The 21,683-nt window shown below is 54.0% G+C and overlaps 1 protein-coding gene across 1 annotated transcript in view; it reads left to right on the top strand.

Annotated features, from left to right (window-relative positions):
- Positions 1-21,683, top strand: part of CDH4 (cadherin 4) — a 479,881-nt gene that overhangs the window by 415,758 nt on the left and 42,440 nt on the right. The window contains exons 5-6 of the mRNA XM_061436991.1: positions 4,971-5,126; positions 9,645-9,789. Of these exons, the coding sequence (XP_061292975.1) occupies positions 4,971-5,126; positions 9,645-9,789 (301 nt within the window). The remainder of the gene's footprint in view (positions 1-4,970; positions 5,127-9,644; positions 9,790-21,683) is intronic.

The following is a 21,683-nucleotide window of genomic DNA, read 5'->3' as shown; positions in this document are numbered from 1 at the left end:
CTCGGACAGGGCTGGTCAGATGTGGTTCTGCCTGAAGGACCATCCCTGGTGGACAGAGAGGGGATGTGTGATGCCGACAGGCCAGAGCCTCATGTCCGGGACGCACAGCACTGGGAGCCAAAGAGCTGGCAGAAGGCGGGCGGCCAAGACCTCTCATCTCTCTCCAGCAGGAGGTGGGGCAGCACCGATTGAGTGAGGGGAGCCCCTTGGAGTCTGGGGGTACAGACAGGCATCCAGCTAGACCATGGTCAGTGCTCCTGCTTAGGGCAGACAAGGGGCAGGAGAGCCTGACCTGATGAGAGGGAGGAGGAGCCCAGAAAGCCATAGCGAAGATATTCCTCACAGATTTCGAGGACCCATGTGTGTGGGCCCAAGTGTGCACAAGCCTGTATGTGCGTGCGTGCCCATATGCGTGCATACCATATGTGTGCGCCGCCCATATGTACATGCCCATGTGTGCACGTGCCTGTTCCTCTCCCGGAGGCCCTGATCAACACCCAAGCAGCCCAGGTCACTGACGCCTGTGTGATGAGGCGTCACCTCCTTCTTGCCGACCGTTCCTCACATTTTCTGTTCCCCGCCCTCCAGTGTATCAGGTAGGAAGCCACCATCGTGATCAGGGTGGCCAGAGTCCCTGCCCCCATGCTGTTGCCCTGGCGGGGTCGCCTCCGATACATAAACAGTCACTGCTGGTTTAGGAAAGTGGTTCTCTATTAAGCTGAATTTTCTCAGAAGCAGAGTTTTCAGGGGGATGGCCTGTGCTAATGGTCCAAATTCAGTTAGGAAGGATGTTCATTATCAAATCTCTGAGGCACCTCTGTGGAGACCATCCTGTGGTGGTTGTCAAGCTACAGAGATCAGCTGCCCAAGAAAAAGCGGTCCTTCGTTTCTGAGCTAAATCCTACTAGGCGTGTGGGGGAGGAAAAGCCAGCTTCCCTCCCCTTTGTGAGCTCCTGGCTGAGACCCCTGTAATAAAAGACAGATAAACAAGAGGAGAAAAAACAAGTTTGTTAACATGCATGCCTCGTGTACACGTCGGGGAGACCCAGGGAAAAATGAGCAGCTCCCCAAGATGCCTTAGAATTCAGGTTTAAGAAGAAGTGAAAGTGAAAGTGTTAGTCACTCAGTGGTGTCCAACTCTTTGTGACCCCATAGACTATAGCCCGCCAGGCTCCTCTGTCCTTGGAATTCTCCAGGCAAGAATCCTAGAGCGGGTAGCCATTCCCTTCTCCAGGGAATCTTCCCAACCTAGAGAAAGGGGGAGATGAAGTGACTTGTAGGAGGAGAGCTGGGAGGTGTGGTCATGTGACAGGTCTGCCCTTCTCCAGGCCCCCTTCCAGGACTAGTGGCAATGATGTTCCTCGATGGATAATCCCCTCTCCGGGGAGGGGGGCTGTGACACCCGAGCCCCTCTGAGGCTCTTCTCCAGATAGATGAGGGGACTCAGAGAGAAAGCCCCTCCTGCAGCTGGTGGTTCTCAAGTGCCGGCAGCAGAAACATCACTACACCCAGCAGCACGTGGCAGGGCCTCGCGCTAACCCTCATCCCTGCCTTTGACGCTCCCCCAAGCAGTTTCCAGGCTTGGAAGCTGGGCTGGCAGGCTGCTCCATCTCCCTAAACTCATCTCTCAGTCCTGAGAGGAGGTCTGTTCAGTAAACAGTTGTCTCGTTTCAGGGGGCGGGGTTGCGGGCAGGCTTCAGGGCAGGCGCACCATCAGGTTATGATAGGAGGCATCTCTACGAAAGCCAAAGAAAACCAGTTACTGGTTAGACCAGACCTGTTTCCGAGCCCTGGGGTGGGAGGCAGCCAGTCGAGAATATTTCTGGATGGCGCGCTCACAGCATCTTTGTGGTCTGGATGCCTCCGGTGGGATCGTGTTTTGTCTGGGGAATCGTGTTTTGTTTTGAGTGGTCATTGGCACGGCAGCAGGCATCCAGGCTGTCTGTGCGTGAGCTGTTTTAGGTGCTTCCCTGAAGTTCATGCCCACTCATCCAGCCTTAGTTTGCAGGGCTTTGGGGAAAGGGCAGCTTCGCTTTTAGTGTTTCCCAGTTGGCTCAGCGGGTAAAGAATCTGCCTACCAATGCAGGAGACTCGGGTTCAATCCCTGGGTTGGGAAGATCTCCTGGAGGAGGAAATAACAGCCCACTCCAGTAGTCTTGCCTGGGAAATCCCACAGACAGAGGAGCCTGGTGGGCTACAGTCCATGGGGTCGAAAAGAGTCGGACACGATGGAGCGACTGAGCACAGCAGCACAGTTCTTAGTGATTCCAAGTCAGAAGGGCAGGAGGATATTGGAAGCATTGGTCTGGAACCATGTAGCTAGATATTTGAGGAAACTAGAAGTTAAATCCAGTCCACTTACAGGTAAGAGCTGTAACAGTTACAGGTAAAAAATAAAACCTCAAAGACCACAAACAGGACTAGAATCTCAAGACACAGAGTTCTACTGAAACCTAATTTTTCTCTCTATGATCATCCCCGTTTCTAAGATAATCAAATAATCGTGGTAAAACCAATTTGTTTGCAAAGGAAGTCTGGTCTCATTTGACGTGACTCTTGGGAGGTTGCTGGGCGGTAGCTCCTAGCCAGGACTCTCTCTGGTCACCCTGGCCCCTCTGCTCAGCTGATGAAGGCGGCTGTGGTGGGTTGACCCCACCCGCTGGTGTCTCCATGCTGACCGTCACACCTCCGCTGGCCTGGGGGAGTGCTCTGCAGTTACCTTACTTTGTTGTCTTAGGAGAATGGTACCAAGGAGGATTTGTAAAGCCAGGGCGGGTGTTTTTTCTATATGTCCTCTTCTATGGAAGACTTTAAACACCTCCTAGGTGAGCTCTCCTGACCCTCAAGCCCTGTGCCGAGGAATTTCCTGAAGAATTAGCAGTCTCTTCACGTTTGTTCTTCCTTCAGCCAACTGTGAAATTTTATATTTTCTCAAAAAATAACCCGTTCATCAGGATTTTCAACTTGGCTCGCATAAAATATAAAGAATAAAATAGATTTCTTAAGTCTTATTTTTTCCTCTTAAGCTTGCCAAAGGTACATCTATTTCTTATGAATTTTTTCCCCCAGAGTACAGCTCTTGCATCTATTTATCAATCCTTCCAACTTTTCTGTTTTCAGATTCAGAAATTTCTGCATTCGTCTTAATTACCCGGGTGTTCACCATATCCTGCTTTGTCATTCCTTTCCTTCTGGATATAAATGCTCAGTTCATTCACTGTAATTCTGTTTTAATGATGAAAATATTTGATTCAGTCTCTGGCCAAATTCCTTGGGTGTCGCTGTTTCATTGTCATTACTATTTTTAAACCACCTCTAAATGCAGTTTTGATTCTTAACCTGTGGTTACTTCAGAACGTTTTTCTAAAATATCTCTTTAAAAATCATCTTTAAATTTTAATTGTATTATTCTGGTAAAAAGTCCTGGTCAATTTTGCTTTGTGGAATTTTTCTGAGGTTTTTGTTGTGGTCCTTTTTTTTGTAAAATGTTGCCATGGTCCCCTGGGCTTTGATTTTTAAAAGTTGTCTTTTCTAAAGGTATAGTCAGAGTTTATGCTAATCTTAATTTGGCCCCATCAGCTATTCCTTTCACGCCCCGGTGGCTTATTTACAATCTCTCACCATCGGAGAAGCTTGTTGTCTTACACGATCTCCTGCCCATCAGCTGCCCCTTGCGTGCCCAGGACCTCTGCTTCATCTGAACAAGAGACGTGCACCTGGTGTGTAATTCTGCGGGTGTCCTGGCCGTCTCCTGTAGTCGTGCATTTATCTAACGATCTGGTCAAAAGTGAGGTGCTGTCTGCACAGTCCGCCCCCAACCCATGTAAAGCACAGAATTGTGCACTTTTTTCTCTGCTCTTTCCGTTTCTTCACCCAACTCTCAGGCTTTGCTACCTTACTTTAGATGTGGGACCCAGATCACCATTACTGGGGGCTTCCCCAGTAGCTCAGACAGTAAAGGGTCTGTCCGCAATGCAGAAGGCCCAGATTTGATCCCTGGGTTGGGAAGATCCCCTGGAGGAGGGAATCGCTACCCACTCCAGGATTCTTGGGCTTCCCTGGTGGCTCAGCAGTAAAGAGTCTGTTCGCAATGAAGGAGACCCAGGTTCAATCCTTGGGTTGAGAATATCCCCTGGAGGAGGGAATGGCAACCCACTCCAGTCGTCTTGCCTGGAGAATCCCATGGACAGAGGAGCCTGGCGGGCTACAGTCCATGTGGCCACAAAGAGTCAGACACGACTGAGTGACTATCATTTTCACTTTTCACCATTATTAAGTTGTTGTTTTCCACAATATACAGTTTCTGTAAACACTGTGCCTGTACTCGGCTCTGTAACCATGTTGACAACATCTTTCAGGGCTGTGTTTCTGTGTTCAGATGCTGGTAGGGGGTGCATTTCCGAGGCAAGCCCTGTTCTCGAGGTCTTTGCTATGACCTCCTCTCAGGGCAGGTCTGGAGGACCAGAGCAGGAACAGGGGACATTTTCTGTGTCTTTGCACATCCAAACATGTCCACTGCCTTTCTGCACAGATGATCACTCGGGGGCACAAGTGTCTTGGGCCCTGACCTTTTCCCTAAAAACCCCATGCAGTGAGCTGTGTCCTCGCCCTTGTCTTTCCAGAGGTTTGACGTGAGGGCCATTTGTGCCAGGTCCTCAGCCATTTCAGACCATCACTCAGGCTCTACCGTGGGCATTTTCACCTCTGCCGAGCTCCCTGCCGAGCTCCTTTCCTCTTGGAATACTGTGTCCCCTCCTCCCTGTCATCTGGTAGGCTCACCGGACATGCAGTGCAGGCTCTCAGTGAACCCCTGGCCTCACCTGCCCTTCTGGTCCCCAGAGTGGACCAAGCGCTGGCTGTGGCCTCACATGTCCCTGGGAGAGACGTCATGTGAGGCCATCCAGCAGGATGAGCGTAAGGTCCCGGTAAGAAGCCTGACCTTCCCCTGCCCCGTCTGCTCCCCCTTCCAGATCCGGTCCGACAAGGACAACGACATCCCCATCCGATACAGCATCACAGGCGTGGGCGCCGACCAGCCCCCCATGGAGGTCTTCAGCATCGACTCCATGTCCGGCCGGATGTATGTCACGCGGCCCATGGACCGGGAGGAGCGAGCCTCCTACCACGTGAGTCTCGGGCTCCTAAGGGCGCGGCGTTGGAGGGGAATGCAAATCCAAGTCCATATCAGAAAAGCCCACCTGCCTGCGGGGCGCCTCCCCAGGCTGTGCAATTCACGGAGCAGATGGGCCGAGAATGTGCTCTGGTAACGTGTCCCTGGTGATGCCGGGAGGGTCTGGGACACACTGGGGGACCCACTGGTCAGAAGCCATGGACCCACGTGACCTGCTGGGAGTTCTGCTGGGGAAGGGGTCGTGCAGCTGCTGTGTCACTGCCACCTCTCCAGTTCCGGACGCGCATCCCCAGCCCCTCTGCCCCTTCCTCTGAGAGCAGAAAGGCAGCTCTGAGCGAGCACTGCTGCTTTCATGGGGAGCTGCCAGTGGAGAGGGAAAAACCATGAGAAAGTGAGGGCTGCGAGGCTCAATTAAAGGGACCGTCCACCACTTTCCACTTGGCCTCCTGACCTGGCGGCACACAATTGGCCCTAGAGCTCGGTGGGCGCATGGCTCTCACGCCGCCCGCCCTGGTGTCCGACCCACTTTGGGCTCTGCCTCCTCGTTGTGGGATGAGCATTTGCACCTGCGGGAGGCGGGACCTGGCGCCAGACCTGGGGGGCAGGGCTGGGCAGCCCCACCCAGCAGCTGAGACCTGCGCCCTTAACCTCTCCGACCTCCATGCTCTCCTGCAAAGGGGAAACAATCAGGCTGCCTCAGCGTGTGTTCTGAGGACTCAGGGTGACATCCCTGCAGTGTTCAGAACAGAGCCCAGCATGTGGTAAGGCTGCCTCTGTGGCTACAGCCAGGGCGTCGGAACTCCCAGCTCCCGGATTGTGTTCACAAAGACCTTCAGGTGAGGGGACGCATTCACAGCCTCCGCCCTGTGTCATCCACGGACAGGCACTGACCTCACTTGGCTTCAGCCTGCAGTGCCAGATGTGAACCCTGAGAAGGGAGGCTCCACGCGGGCAGGCTTGTCCATACTGCATCCCCTGGCGGAGACCAGAGCCCACCACTGGGGGCGGGCAGGCCCCTCTGAGTCACAGGCTTTGCTCTCTCAACTGCTCAGCTCCTAGCCCAGGATGGCTGCAGAATTTCTGAGTCCAGCACAAGATGAAATGGGGGCCCCTCTGAGCTTACTACAAGTTTTACGATGGTGATGGCTGAGCGTTAAACCATACACAGACCCTTCTGAGTACAAGGCCCGAATGACTATGAGGGTCACACACTTGCCTCCTGTGAAGTGGGACAGACAGGAGGCTGAAGCTGGAGGACTTGTGGGTCTCATCCCGGGGCCGTCTGGGCCTCCCCGTCCCCTTCTGCACCTCGGTGCAAATGGCTCAGAACCACACCCGAGTGTCACTGTGCACTCTGAAGACCCCCAGCCCTGGGCACCCCAAGAGCACCTCGATTCCAAGAGCGCCACACACCCTCTCCCTGCACCGCCAAACCAGACCCTGGGAAGGCAGGAGCCACGTTTGGGAAAAGGAGACCCACTTGGCTGTGGACTGAGAGATAGCTCCCCAATTCCTCACCTGCCATGGGCCAGAGAATCACTTTGATTTTAGAGTCCACGATTTTAGTGGGGCTCTGATGTTAGTTACCTCTGTCCACCCAGACAGTCTCCGTGCCACTAAAGTCAACCCCCGACATGATGTGACTCAATTGCGGGGTGACCCCTGTAACCTTCCCACCTGGAACCTGCGCCTCACATCCCAGAGTCCTCTCTGCTCCCCCAATGGGTGCCGTTTAATCGTGTCCTGAGTCCCACCATCATCATGGCTGTTGAGGGGGTGGGGCAGCATCTCCCACCTGAGAGGGAGTTGACAGACCGTGGACACAGGTCACTGGAGGTGGCTGCATGAAGCCTGTGATCACGAGACAGACGAGCATCACTGCTCTGCGAGGCGATTCCCCAGAAGGTGCCTTCATGGCTTCCTCAGGAAGCCTTGCTGTTGGGGCCACGGGCGGTCAACTTGGGCAGGATCTTCCTGAGCCTCCTTTTCCCTGCCTGTGAACAGAGATCCGACAGACCCATCTCATGGTTCTTGTGAACAGTGAGGTGAGCCAGCGCCCGTGGAGGTCTTGGGGCACTCCCAGCCAGAGCCAGCGCAGGGCTGATGGAAGACAACAGGATCCCGCACATGGCAGGCATGCACAGCACATCGCAGGAAATTTACTCTGCACAAAACACCCAGATTTGCAAGTCTCAGGACATTTCTTATTGCCAAGTCACAAAGTATTTCTTGTCTCCAACGCCAAGACAGACCCCCAGCCCCAAGCCTGCAGCTGTGTGTCCAGCCTGAGAGATGGAGGGGAGGAGTGGGTGGGCTCTTAGAGATTTCCAACAGAATCTATCAAATGTTGTTTTAAGCTTTTGGAGGGGGATGAGAAGACCCTGCCAGCCACTTTCCATTGAGAGTCCACTCGGCCTGCTCCTGCTGCTAAAGATAGCAGCCCAACCAGGGTGTCACTTTAGTTAGAAGATAATAACTTTAATTTTAGCTCAGAATTACTTTTTTCAAAGCCTCCTCACCTTTGCCTCGGCGCCTTATTGCCTGGCCGCATCTGACAAGATGAAGGATGGCCCAGCTGCCCGTGGGAGGATCCCCTGGAGGAGGGCACAGCAACCCACTCCAGTATTCTTGGGCTTCTCTGGTGGCTCAGACAGTAAAGAATCTGCCTGCAACGTGGGAGACCTGTGTTCAATCCCTGGGTTGGGAAGATCCCCTGGAGGAGGGCATGGCAACCCACTCCAGTATTCTTGCCTGGAGAATCCCCATGGACAGAGGAGCCTGGCAGGCTACAGTCCATGGGGTCACAGAGAGTCAGACACGACTGAAGCGACTTAGCAACCACACACTGGCCACCCCGGGAGGACTTCCACAGCAGGGAGGTGCAAACTGGGCTCCAGGAGCGGGGGCCCGATGGCAGGGGGTGTTGGGGGGCGGTTGGCTGGGAGAAACAACCGCACAGCACCCCATCCTGAGATGCTTAAACACGACACTTCAAGCTGATCTGTCTTGAAGGGCGCAGCTGCATGGCTCTGCAGGCTGCAGCTCCCAGGAACCTGAGCTCGCTTGTCTCCTTGTGATGACGTGGATCGTCTCCTCCAAGAAGCCCACCTTGAGCTCCCCCGAAACACACGGTGTCAAGGGGAAAATTCTACACAGGGCTGTCGGCCGAGGCTGCGGAGAGGTCAAGGCCCCTCCTGCAGTCATGGATGGCACCCTCCCCTCCCCCAAGGCTGGCAGAGCCGCTGGGGATGCAGGGCACCAAGGGGATTGCCTGATGACTGGGCGGGGCCCCCAGCTCAGAGACCCCTCCTGCTGGAGGCTCCTCTGGGCACCCTTAACTTGGCACTGTCTTGGCATGAGGACCCTGTAGTCCAGTGTGTTTGGTTTCGAGGGTGATATGGTTTCCACAGAGAGATGAGGGCACGGCTGTGTGACAGTCACAGTGTTGGTCTGGAGAGACAGGTCGGTCCCTTCCACCTCCAAGTGTGGTTTTCCTGTCTAGTCTCAGGGCCCCATGGCCCCACTCCAGCCCGCTCTGCTGCCCGTGGGGCTCAGCCACTCTGCATCCCCCATGCTTGCTGTCCTCTGGGCCCCTCACCCAGGGCTCAGCTCCAGCATCACCTCCTCCGAGAGGCCTGCCTGGCCTCCTCCCCACCCCATGGGTCACCGCAGTCACATGTCTCCTCAGGGGCCATCTCCTGTATGAGAAGCCTCAGGGCAGCCCCGGATCTCATGGAGCCATGGACTAGGGCACATCCAGTGCCTGCCACAGGTGGGCCCTCAATAGATATTGATTGAGCAAATGAATTAATGAGTGAGTGAATGAATAAAAGACAAAAATCCAAAATTGAAGAGGGGAGTCTGAGGAGCCCCTGTGGGCCCTTCAGCCCAAGTTGGGGTACCTACCCTTTGTACCTTGAGTTGTTCCCAGATGGAGCTCCCTGGAGCCCCTTCCCCATCAGAGAGGGGCCTTCCACCCCAGGGCTTCTGGACCCATTTCCTCTCTGCTGTCCCAAGAAAGATAAGCCAGGGTGTGACTGGCCAACAGGGTAGACTCAAAGTGGATGCCCCAGTTCAAGGACCCATTGTGTCTCCTCTCTGGGTCTCCCCCAGGCCTGGCCTCCTGGCAGCAAGGGGCCTAAGCCCCCACCCCCCACACATGGCCTTTCTGCAGCTGCTCTAGGTAGACATGAGTCCTCAGCATCAGTGGTGCACGGATGGGTGTCAGCGTGGACCCTCGGGTCAGCCTCCAGGTCCCATGGTCGCCCTGTTTCACCCTCCCAGGACACCTCCCATTTCCACAGACGAGAGAACCCAGGCTCATGACATATCCCAAGCCCACCCCACAGTCCCCAGGCTGCCCCCTGAGGGGTCCCTGAACTGCTCTGTCGCCCCACCCCAGGGCTGTAGGTCACAGGAGATCTGCTCTTGGTGCTTCACAAGGCTTCGGGTCAGGCGCATCCCCACTGGGGGCAGCTGCTGGCCCTGACAGCATATGTTGCTTTCTTTATAGCTCCGAGCACATGCTGTGGACATGAACGGCAACAAGGTGGAGAACCCCATCGACCTGTACATCTACGTCATTGACATGAACGACAACCGCCCCGAGTTCCTTAACCAGGTGTACAACGGCTCCGTGGATGAAGGCTCCAAGCCAGGTGAGCCCTGAGCCCCGAGAGAGGGACATTCCCGAGGAGGGACACGCAGGCCCCGCCGCCATGATGACACCTGAGACTCATCGCCTATGAGTTTATTTTAGCTCCCACTGCATGCCCTAGAGAGTGGGCATCCCTGCTCCACATACCTCACAGTCCAGGCCAGGCACAGACAGAGGGACTGAAACAAGGGAGCAGAGCCCCTGCAGTGACGATTTGGCTCAGGAGCCCCCTGGGCGCTGAGTCATGGGGATGGCAGTAGATTAGGGAAGTCTCCTCTGCAGAGGTGACCTGTGGGCCAGGAGCTGACTTGTGATCAGAAGCAGCACTCAGAAGGGCAGGGAGGGAGTCTGGCGGCAGGGAGAGCATGTGCAAAGGTCCTGGGGCCAGTCAGGGAGGAGGCTGGCCATCTGAGGCCTCCTGGGCACCTTTGGGCACAGCGGGAAGCACCTGAGAAGGCTGACTCCCTCAGCCTGAAGAAGTGAGCTGTGTGGCTGAGGCCCTTGGTCCCCCTCAGAGCTGACCTAAGAGCTGACCCGTCTTCCCAAGGAGTCCTGTCCAGCATAAATGATGACAACCGCTTTACAATGTCTGGTCTCTGGATCCCATAATGACCAAGAAGTGGGCGCCTCCCTCCCACTTCAGCTCAGACAAGACTCAAGGCCTGAGGAGGTGGAGCAAGCAGTCCCAACCCCTTGGTGTGGACATGGGCGCTAATCCCCAGCGGATGCTGGCACAACAGCTCAGAGATCCCCCAGCATCACCTGGGAATGTGTTATAAATGCATAGCTGGTGGCCACCCGCTGATTCAGACTCTGCAGGTGGGGCCCCGAGGAAGCAGCCAAGCTCCAAGTAACTCTGCACTTGCTAAGGTTTAAGAAACCCAGCCCTACACTGTCTCCTGATTTGGGGGAGGGTGGGGGGCAGTTGTCCTCAGGACAACTACTCACTTTGGGGCAGGCAGGGGCAGGGGGCAGTGTGGAGCTGAGCCAAGCACCACTGCTGAGGACCCTGCTAAGGGCTGCTGGAAGCTGCCACTAAAATTCGGACTCTGGTAACATTTGAAATTGAGAGAAACTAAGGGTCATTTTAATTCATGAGTGATGCCCCGTGCAATACTGGGAACATACGCACAGTAAAGGTGTTGCCTGTCATCTGAACATCACAGAGGCTGCCCCTCCCCAGCCCCGGTGGGTGCCCATCCTGGGAAGACTTCCCGGGCCTCTGAGGAGGGGTCAGCAGGCGTCCAGCATGCGGAGGGGCAGGAAAGCAAACATTTATCATCTCTTCTCCCTGGAGGCAACTGCCACAGCTCTGTCTCCAGGGGCTGCTGCTTCCATAAGGTGAAGTGCATTTACAACTGATTGTCCTCAGAATCAGAAGGCATGGGCCAACCCAATGTCAGCAAAGGGAAAGCAATGTGACATTGTTTCTGCAGAAACCTCAGGTGGCTGGGCCCTGCAGGCCCCTGAGGGGCAGGTGAGTGGCCAAATTAGCTACAAACAACCAAAGAAAGCAAATAAGGACTGCTGACAGCCAGCTCTTTAAGGAGCAGAGTGGAGAGTGGCTGTCGGGCTTGGTGGGTTGTGGGGGGACTTTCTTGTTAACAGAAGCGGCAAGTCCTCTCTCCCCAAGACCCAGGACACTCTGTGAAGGTGCCTCAAATCAAGCCTCCCACATCTTATTTTCAAACAAATCAAGGAGACAGTTTTCCCAAACGCACGACTGCCTTTACTCATTAGGATAACAAAAACAACAAACTGCTTCATCTTCCCCTCGAAATCCTGATAAGCCTTTAAGCCAGGACATTGGAGCACCCTCAGATCGCTGGACACGGCCCGGGCGGGCTGAAGGCTGGCCCTTTATTCCCTGGGCACTCAACACCTTTCTGTTTGCACTAAATGTTGGGTGACTTTCGGAGCCCCTGGGTGCCCTCAGCTCCATTTCTGGTCCTGGAACAACCATCAGAGGGGACCAGAGATGTGACCTCTTTGTGCAAAGCCAGGATGGAGCTGCACGGTGCCTCGTTGGGCTTGGCTTGACGCCCTGGTCCAGAACGAGGAGGCCATGTCCAGACAGAGCAGGGCCCACCTCCTCGATGCAGGAGGCTCCCCGGGATATGGAAACAGTCTCTATAAGTCCTTTTCTCACCCCAGTAAATTACAATAATAGAAGGTTTTACACAGTGCCTTTGTGGGATAAGGAAAAACTACCGCCAGAAATTAGTCATTATTCTCTGGAATGATAGGCTAATGAAGGGTTTCAGATGCATGTTCTAATGGAAAACAAGTGAAAAGATATATTCAGTATTGACTCAGCCGGGTAGGAGTCAGCTAAGGTCTGGGAAGTTGCGGTGGGGACGTCAGCCAGCTGCTGGGGGCCAGATCCCAGGTCACCCCACATCTTCACTGGCCCCCAGGCCCCTCCATGTCATGAAGCCCTCTCTGGCTTTGCTGAGTCGCAGGGGCCTCACACACAATTCTGGTTCATACAGCTGTTCAGTTCAGTTCAGTTCAGTTCAGTCACTCAGTCATGTCCGACTCTTTGCAACCCCATGGACTGCAGCATGCTGGGCTTCCCTATCCATCACCAACTCCCGGAGATTACTCAAACTCGTGTCCATAGAGTCAGTGATGCCATCCAACCATCTCACCCTCTGTGGTCCCCTTTTCCTCCCGCCTTCAATCTTTCCCAGCATCAGGGTCTTTTCCAATGAGTCAGTTCTTCACATCAGGCGGCCAAAGTATTGGAGTTTCAGCTTCAACATCAGTCCTTCCGATGAATATTCAGGACTGCTTTCCTTTAGGATGGACTGGTTGGATCTCCTTGCAGTCCTAGGGACTCTTAAGAGTCTTCTCCAACACCACAGTTCAAAAACATCAATTCTTTGGCGCTCAGCTTTCTTTATAGTCCAACTCTCACATCTAGCTGAGAAGCTGAATTTCTCGTTGTATTTCGTATAAATGGCCACGTGGAGGCAGTGGTTGCCGTGTTGAGTTCCCACCCGGGTGGGGCCACAGCAGCAGTCACTCCCCATGCCGGGGACCTTCGGGCCCCTCCTGATCATGGTCCCAAATCCTGGAGGTAACTGGCCAGGGGCCGCCAAGACCTGGGAGACTGCATGCGAGGCTGCAGATGAGAAGGGGAGACACGTCCGCTGGCCGCCTTCTGAATGTCCCACCACTGGAGCTTTGCTTGGGTGGGTGCCCCGCCGCTTCCAGGCACACACCCCACCTCTGCCTTTCCAAACTCTGCCCTTTCTGCAGAGCCTGCCTTGATGCCCCCCTGTTCTGTGTCTCCCAAATCTTCTGGGCCCACCCCCGGAAGGGACCATCTCATGCTTCCAGGCAGAAGCTCCACCTGCAGGAGTGGCCGCACAGTGCACAGAGGCAAGCGGGTTCACCCGCTCCGTGCACCCCGGCTGTCAGGACGCGCGACGCGGGTTCACCCGCTCCGTGCACTCCGGCTGTCAGGACGCGCGACGCGGGTTCACCCGCTCCGTGCACTCCCGCTGTCAGGACGCGCGACGCGGGTTCACCCGCTCCGTGCACTCCCGCTGTCAGGACGCACGACGCGGGTTCACCCGCTCCGTGCACTCCCGCTGTCAGGACACGCGACGCGGGTTCACCCGCTCCGTGCACTCCCGCTGTCAGGACACGCGACGCGGGTTCACCCGCTCCGTGCACTCCCGCTGTCAGGACGCACGACGCGGGTTCACCCGCTCCGTGCACTCCCGCTGTCAGGACACGTGACGCGGGTTCACCCGCTCCGTGCACTCCCGCTGTCAGGACACGCGACGCGGGTTCACCCGCTCCGTGCACTCCCGCTGTCAGGACACGTGACGCGGGTTCACCCGCTCCGTGCACTCCCGCTGTCAGGACGCGCGACGCGGGTTCACCGGCTCCCTGCACTCCCGCTGTCAGGATACGTGGGCACTGAATGTGCATCCCCGTCCCGCAAAACCGGTTGGTCTTAAGGAAGCAGTCTTTTCCATCAAATCCTCTTTCCCTAGCTTTGAAATTGACCCTGTGCTCGTGAGTTCAGATTAATAATAATTATACAAAATTATGTCTGTAATATGGATGTTTTCCATAAAGAAATGGAGTTTCATTTATTTCAAGTGCACCAGAAAGTGGAACCAAAATTAGAGTTTCCCAGAAAAAGGTTCAACTGAGATGCAACGAGAAGAAACCCAAGAGGACTGTGGCCTGGTGCTTACTGAGGCCTGGGGTAACAGAGGCATCTCTGGCCCTGGGTGGGCAGGAAGCAGGAAGGCCGGGCTTTGGGCAACCTTGACCCTCCTAGGCAAGCACCGCTCCAAGCAACTCTTCAATGTGCTTCCTGATAGGGTCTCATTGGAAGAAATGTCTTTTTAAGATATCTTTTTATTTTGACATGATTGTAGATGCACATGCGGTTGTAAGAAGTAATACAGAGACATCCCACAGACCCTTCCCCTGACTTCCCCCAGTGGTAACATCTCACAGATGCAGGGTCACACCAGGGTGTAACATTGGTGCAAGCCCTGGCCCTCACTCAGACTTCAGCACGCGGGTGTATGTGAGTGCCTGTGTGTCCATGCAGTTTATCACGTGTGCAGATTCGCATGACCTCCATGGTCAAGACAGTAACATTTAAGGCTAACACCCATCTCCCCGCTCACCAATCCATCTGCCCACCGTCCCTACCCTGGCAACCATTGACGTGCTCTCCATATCTGTGATTTTGTCATTTTCAGACTTTCGTATAATTGTGACCATAGCAGTATGTTACCTCTGAGTGTGCTCTCAGTTACTCAGTTGTGTCTGACTTTTGTGACCCCATGGACTGTAGACTGCCAGGCCGCTCTGTCCATGGGATTCTCCAGGCAAGAATACTGGAGTGGGTTGCCATACCCTCCTCCAAGGGATCTTCCTGCCCTGGGGATCAAACTCATCTCTCTTGGATCTCCTGCATTGGCAGGCAGATTCTTTACCACTAGTACAACCAGTCCATCCTAAAGGAAATCAGTCCTGAATGTTCATTGGAAGGACTGATGCTGAAGCTGAAACTCCAATACTTTGGCCACCTGATGCAAAAAACTGACTTATTTGAAAAGACCCTGATGCTGGGAAAGATTGAGGATAGGAGGAGAAGGGGACAACAGAGGATGAGATGGTTGGATGGCATCATCAACTCAACGTACATAGGTTTGGGTGGACTCCGGGAGTTGGTGATGGACAGGGAGGGCTGGCGTGCTGCGGTTCATGGAGTCGCAAAAGAGCCAGACACGACTGAGGGACTGAACTGATCTGAGCACCACCTGGGAAGCCCATGTTACCTTTGGGGGCTGGGTTTTTCCACTCAGTATAATTCTCTGGATATTCAGGCAAATTGTGTGTCCACTTCAGGAGTTGGTGATGGACAGGGAGGCCTGGCGTGCTATGATTCATGGGGTTGCAAAGAGTCGGACATGACTGAGCAACTGAGCTGAACTGAACTGAAGCTCGTTTCTTTTCACTGCTGAGTAGGCCGCAGTGTGGAGTCCCTACCCTCATTCACCCTTTGAAGGGCATTCTGGCTGTCCCAGTTTGGGACAGTAATGAAGCTGCCAAGAACTTGCACTCCCGTGTGGACTTTCATGTGAATTTTCATTTTCTCTGGGACAAATGCCTGAGGACTCAATCACTGGGTGGTACGGGCACCAGGAAGTGCCACACACTCTTCTGATCTCCTGTCCCACCGTCTGAGTGGCCCGGCTTCTCCGTCCTCACCGCATTTGGTGGTGTCATCATGTCGTGTTAGCTGTTCTGATAGGTGCGCAGTGCTACCTCACTGTGGTTTCTATTTCTCTTTCCCTGATGCTAACTGTGGTGGAGATCCCTTCCTGTGCTTGCCATCTGCATCTCCTCCTTGCTGAGACGTCTCTTCATGTCTTGTGTCCATCTTCTAATTAGTTGCTTTTTTAATCACTGAGTTTTGAGAACTGTTTATTTGAGATGCAAGCCCTTTGCCAGATGTGTGGTCTGCAGATAATTTCTCCTACTTTGGCACTCATGTTTTTCATGCTCTTCAGGGGGTCTTTTGGGAGGGAGCAAGAGTTTTTCATTTTGATGAAGTTCAATTTTTCACTCTCCTTTGATGGATTGGACTTGGGTATTGAGAACTCTTCCCAAACCCTGGGTCCTGAATATGTTCTAGGCTTCATTCTAAAGGTTTTAAGTTTCACATTTTATTTTTCATCCTTGGTCCATTCAAAGTTAATTTCTTTTTTCTTAATGTTTCAAATTTGTTCATCTATTAACCAAGAAAGGTGCTTCCCCCCCCCCCATTATATTCACATTTCAGGGATGCTATAGACTGTTCAAATTCACTTTTGGACATTGAGTTAATTTCTGTGTGATTTTTATAGAAGGCGTGAGACTCAGTCTGGTTCATTTTTTGCTTATGGATGCCCAGATGCTCCTGCACTGTTTGTTGGAAAGGCTTTCTGTATTTCATTGAGTGGCTTGTGTACCTTTGTCAAAAATCAGTTGGCTTGTTTATGGGTTTGCTCTGTGTTTTCTGCTCCCATCCACTGATCTGCCAGCCCCTTGCTCCCTGGATGTCGGTAGCTCCATAGGAAACCTTGAGTGGAGCGGAGGTAAAGGCTGTTTCAGACTCCAGCTACCCCTTGTCCTCACGGGGTGGGACTGGCAGGTGACATCGTGTGGCACTCAGCCACTCATCTTAGACTCCCAGTGGCCAGCTGTGGCCAGCATGGCGAGGCCTCGGCCGGCCACTCATTCTGTCTCATCGTTAAATGGAGGTGATGGTACCACCGACCTTGGGGAATCAGCTGAAGGCGTCCACCTGAGGCAGCTGACACCTGTGCTACTGTTAATGGTGTAATTACTATTAACGGGTATTAACTTATTACTATTGTTAAATGTTCTTACTCAAAATATCGGTTCATTTTCCCAACTCTGGTAGCAAGTTACATTGTCAGATGGAATCTCAGATTGAACCATAAATCTCGCTTAAAACCAGCTGTCCTCTACATTACGTTCCTGCGTCCCTCAGGTCACCTGATGGCCGAGCTAGACCTCAGACGTTCTGAATTATCACAAACTCCCCACTGGCCACGGCTGAATGAGGGGCTCGGCCAGCCAGAGCCAAGCTGAGGCCTGGTCCCAGAGCTGATGGGAGGATTGGGCCCAGGTGCTCCTCCAGGCCCTGCCCCCTTCAGGAGGATGCGCAGGAGAGGGAAGGGGAGGGGTCCTCCTGGGTGAGGCCACAGCTGGGCCTTGGCCAGTGGGCCGCAGCAGAGGGCGTTCAAGAGGAGAAACTGGAGGAACCCCTGTAAGCCCCAGCTTCCAGCCGAGCAGGCTTCCCCATCGGGCCCCTATTCACCCCTCTGACCCCAGTCCTATTCCCAGAGTTGCATAGGGTTGGGGGGTTGGCACTGCAGAGCAGAGGCTGAGACCCTGGGAGGCCCTCGGCCAGGCCAACTGTTTTCTTCACCAGAAGCAAGTGCTCTCCTGCACCTCCGGGTGCCCCTCCGGGGTGCAGGCGCATCTTTAAAAGGTCAAGTTCAGCTCCTTGGAACTTGGCCTCTTTGAGAAGAAGGACAGATTAAAAACCTTTGGGGCCCCTGACCTGCAGCTTCTGAGCCCAACCACTTCCCAGGCTCGTGAACCTGGCCGGGGGAGGCCCCGCGTCTCTGCTGGAGGCCTCGGGCTCCCCCACAGTGGGCTCACCTCCCACTGATGCTCTGACTACGCGGCCATCATGGAAACAGCACTGACCGGGCCGCTGGGGGCCGGGCACCCTGTTAGGGCCTCCAGACAGGAAACCTGCTGAATCGTATACAGCCCTGTGACAGGCACTGTGGACAGGAGGGAACAGAGGCGAAGAGCAGGTAAGAAGAGACAGCGGGAGCGCGCCTCACTGAACCAAACTCCCTGGTGCCGCGCTGCCAGTCCACCCGCACAGGGTGTGGTTGTGGTGAAGGAACGTGTGTTTACTGAAATGGCTCCAAACCAGGACAGGCGGTTCGTGCTCAAAAGATCCAAACCCTTCTTGCGGGGGGTGGAGGTGTGGGGGGCAAGCGGGGTGTGATGATTAGCTCGTGCACAATTCTCTACTTGGTGGGGTGGCGGGGCGGGGTCGCGGGGGTTAATATTATCAACTCTTAGGCGCCTGTAGGTCGGGCCACACGTGCTCAGAACTCATGGTCATCAAGTAGTTAATGTGCTCCACAGGGTGGTGGTCTCAGCCTTTGTTAACCCACCCATGAGACCAGCATCAGATGCTGTTATCAGGGTATTTCAGAGAGGAGCTGGTGCAGAGGACATGCGGCCGGACATGCGGCCGGGGGGCTAGTGCGGGGGCGGGGCCAGTGGGGGGAAGTAGGGGCAGAGGCCCCGGAGTGTCCTGCTTTGGTTCAGGTGGGGACAAGAGTTAAAGCAGGTGATCTGGCTCGTGAGCTGCAGTTCTAACCATGGAGCTAAACTGCCTCCCCTCCCCAGCCTGGGTCAGGAATAACTATGGACGCAAGTCTCAGAAAACCCAGCTGAAACAAGTGGCGTTTTAGATGAGCGCATGAAGCCGGCAGGCTCCCCATCTCTGTGCCCTTTGCCTCCCTCTCTGATTTCTCACCACGAGGTCACAACATGGCTGCTTTACCTCCAAATGTCACATACACTATCAGGGGAGAAGGGTTAGGGAACCATCCCTCTGGAAAAGCACACACAAAAGCTGTGTGTGAGTGCCCCTTCTCCAGGGTGGGAAAGCGTGAACTCCACTTCCAGGAAGCCCATTGTCCAGTTGAGGAACCAAAAGACAGGTGTGCTAGGTAGGGGCCTACTGATGGTATCTGATGCACGTGTGGGCAAAGGCCATTAGGATGGGAGGAGTCTCTCCTGCCCCAGGGCCTCTGCACGGGCTGCGCACGCAGCCTGGCCAGCCTCCCCCTGACCGCTAGCACACTGGCTCCCCCTCGCTTCTCCGGAGCTGTCTTCCCCAGCGCGCTCACCAGCAGGCGCTCCCTGCACACAGACGCCTCTGGTCGTATCACTACTGCATCCTCTCAGTTTGTTGTCATCACTGCCTTTCCCCTTTGCAGGGCAGAGACCCTGTCTGTCCCATCACTTCCTCCATCACCACCATGTGCCTGAGCAAGGGTGGGATTCAGTGACAGCTCAGCCTGAGCCACAGGCCAGCTCGGGGGTGGGGACCGCACCTCCGTGCCCAGGCCCCCACCTCTCTGGAGCTCGGAGGGTGCACAGCAGTTCTGTGAAGGCCTCCTGGAGGGTCCACACCTGTGCAGAGGGAGGCGGCCAGGCCTGCAGTGTGCCCCAGTGGCCGGCGGTGTCTGATGCTATGTGCCTCAACCCCTGGTCAGGTTTATCCTCCAGTCTGACACTTCCTACCACCCTACCCAGCCCCCACTTTTCAGGAAATGAGCTCACAGGGCTCAGGACAGACCTCACAGCTCCATCCTCATAGCTGGACACCCCCCTCCCCTCTGCACCAGCTGGGGGTCCATGTCCTTACAACAACCCTTCCCTCTGGAAATCAGAGTCGCCATGTGCTCTCCTGCCTGGAGGCAACCAGACGGGTTTCATGGCGTCGCTCGAGCCTCCCAAGAAAAGACGCCTCTGTATCGATTATTTTTACTAAAAAAAAAAAAAAAAGCTGTAATTGGAATCTCTGCTTTTCCTAACCCCTTGTAACTGCATGAGGGCCTATATTATAAATTTTGAAATTAATGTCACTTTAAAATATTAAATAGCAGAGAAATCTACATGCTGCAAATGAAGTCAAAGAAACCTTCATCGATATAATGCAGTTTTTGCTTAAATAGATTATTCTATTAGTCGGCCCTGTTTATTTATTTATTTTATTTCTGTGCCGGTGGAAGTGCCCCTGAGACTAATGCCACGGACTATTGCACAGATGGCACCAGATACTTGAAAGTCATCCGAATATTAAGAATTTAAATCTTTAGCCTCAGTGATTTGAGCAGAAAGCCAATTATGGGGCTGAATTAGTTTTCAAATTAAACTGCGATTTAAGGCTTGTGAAATTAATCCTTTAAGGCGCATGGCAGCGTTTGTACATGAACTCCTCGCAAAAACCCAACCTCTGTCTTCTCCCCCTTTCCTGCTGGCCCGACTAATAAAGAGACGTCCAGCGTCTCAGGCAGCAGACGGCATGCCCTCTTAGGTGAAAATGCAGAGTGATGCTCAGTTTCCTTTGTTAAGATGAAGTCAGGCCTTTCTACTGGGGAGGGAGGGAGACCCAAGGAGAAAGCCACAGAAGGTGATTTCCTCCTGGATCTCACAGCCCAGCTGGTGGGGAGAGGCTTAACTCCCAGGTTATGACAGAAGCTGCTGCAGTGAGCAGCCCCAGCAGAGCGCACAGCCGGGTACCACGGTCAAATCACTCCCTCCCATGGGTGGCCCAGGCTGCCTCTGCAGGTGTACCATGACACTCGGGCTACTGGGTGCTTATGGCTGCCCGTGGACCAGACCTGCCCCACTGGAGAAGGATCAGGCTTAGCCGGGGAGGCCAGGTCATGCCTTCCCAGACACTGGGGGCCAGCCCTGCTCACACCCCAAGGTGCGATGTAGCCGCTGAACACTTGCAGGAGGGTTTAGGAAGGGGCACCCTCGAGTGTGAGGAGAGTGAGACACGGGCCAGGGGCAGAGATAGGGTGCCACCCAGGTAAAGGCCTGGCCCCCAAGTCAGGAACCATTTCTGAGTGCCCACTGGGGGTGGCGCTGGGGCTGGGACAAGTGTCCGGAGCACAAGCAGAGGCCGTCTCCCCAAGGCAGCTCTCCAGGTTTCAGAAAGAAGCTCCTTACACCTCTGCCCCGCCCTCCTCTTCTAGGAAGGAAGTGAAAATAACCCTGAGGCCTAGATCAGTTCCAGGGCCCCGAACACTTATATTTCATCTGGGTTTGCTGCCATGGCAACCCTGCCCTTGGCCTTTGGGCTCAGAGCACTTGGGCATGCCTGGGTCGCCTGACCACAGAGCAGTGGCCGTGGACCTGCCAGGTTTTCAGAATCTGTTTTGAAGGAAACCAAATTGTGATTAAGGCTGAAAAAAAGTCCCATCAGTTTTCCTTTTTTAAAATAACATTTTACCTTCTGATCATCAAGTGATAATCTTTGGAGGAAACTTGGGAGATATAGAGGAAAATCACAAAGAAAAAAACGCGTTCTCCCATCTTGCCTGCCACGCAGATTGCCGTGAACACGTCTGTCAAAGATTCCCCTCTGGTCTCCTCTCTGCATGAACACATTGTTATATTAAAGAACACAGTTTAGAAACGATTGTTCTCAATTTTGCTGTATATCATGAACATTTCAAGTGTCATGAAATATTCTGGCTTTAAATGATTTCCATTGTGGGAATGTACCACAGTTTATTCAGCCAGTTGTCAGACTTTCAGCATCAATTACTTATTTTTTTTAATTTATTTATTTTTGGCTGTGCTGGGTCTTCACCACTTTGCACGGGCTTTCTCTAGTTGCAGCAAGCAGGGGCTACTCATCGTGGTGTGCGGGTTTCTCACTACGGTGGATCAGCAGGGGCTGCTCATCGTGGTGGTATGCAGGTTCCTCACTGCGGTGGATTCTCTTGTTGCAGAGCACGGGCTCTAGGGCATCCGGGCTCAGTATTTGCAGCTGGTGGGCTCTAGAACAGCAGCCTTCAGCAACGGGCTTAGTTGCTTGGCAGCATGTGGAATCTTCCCAACCAGGGATAGAATCCTTGCCCCCTGCATTGGCAGGCAGACTCTTTACCATTAAGCCACCAGGGAAGTTCTCAATTACTTATTAATTGTGCTCCTTGTTTGCACTGCTAGGTGTGAGCTTCACAGGTCAGGGACATTTTTCTACTTTTATTTGAGACCATTGTTGATGCACAC

Source organism: Bos javanicus, chromosome 13, assembly GCF_032452875.1.
Source record: "Bos javanicus breed banteng chromosome 13, ARS-OSU_banteng_1.0, whole genome shotgun sequence".
NCBI lineage: Eukaryota > Metazoa > Chordata > Mammalia > Artiodactyla > Bovidae > Bos > Bos javanicus.
This window is presented reverse-complemented; position numbering and strand designations above follow the sequence as displayed.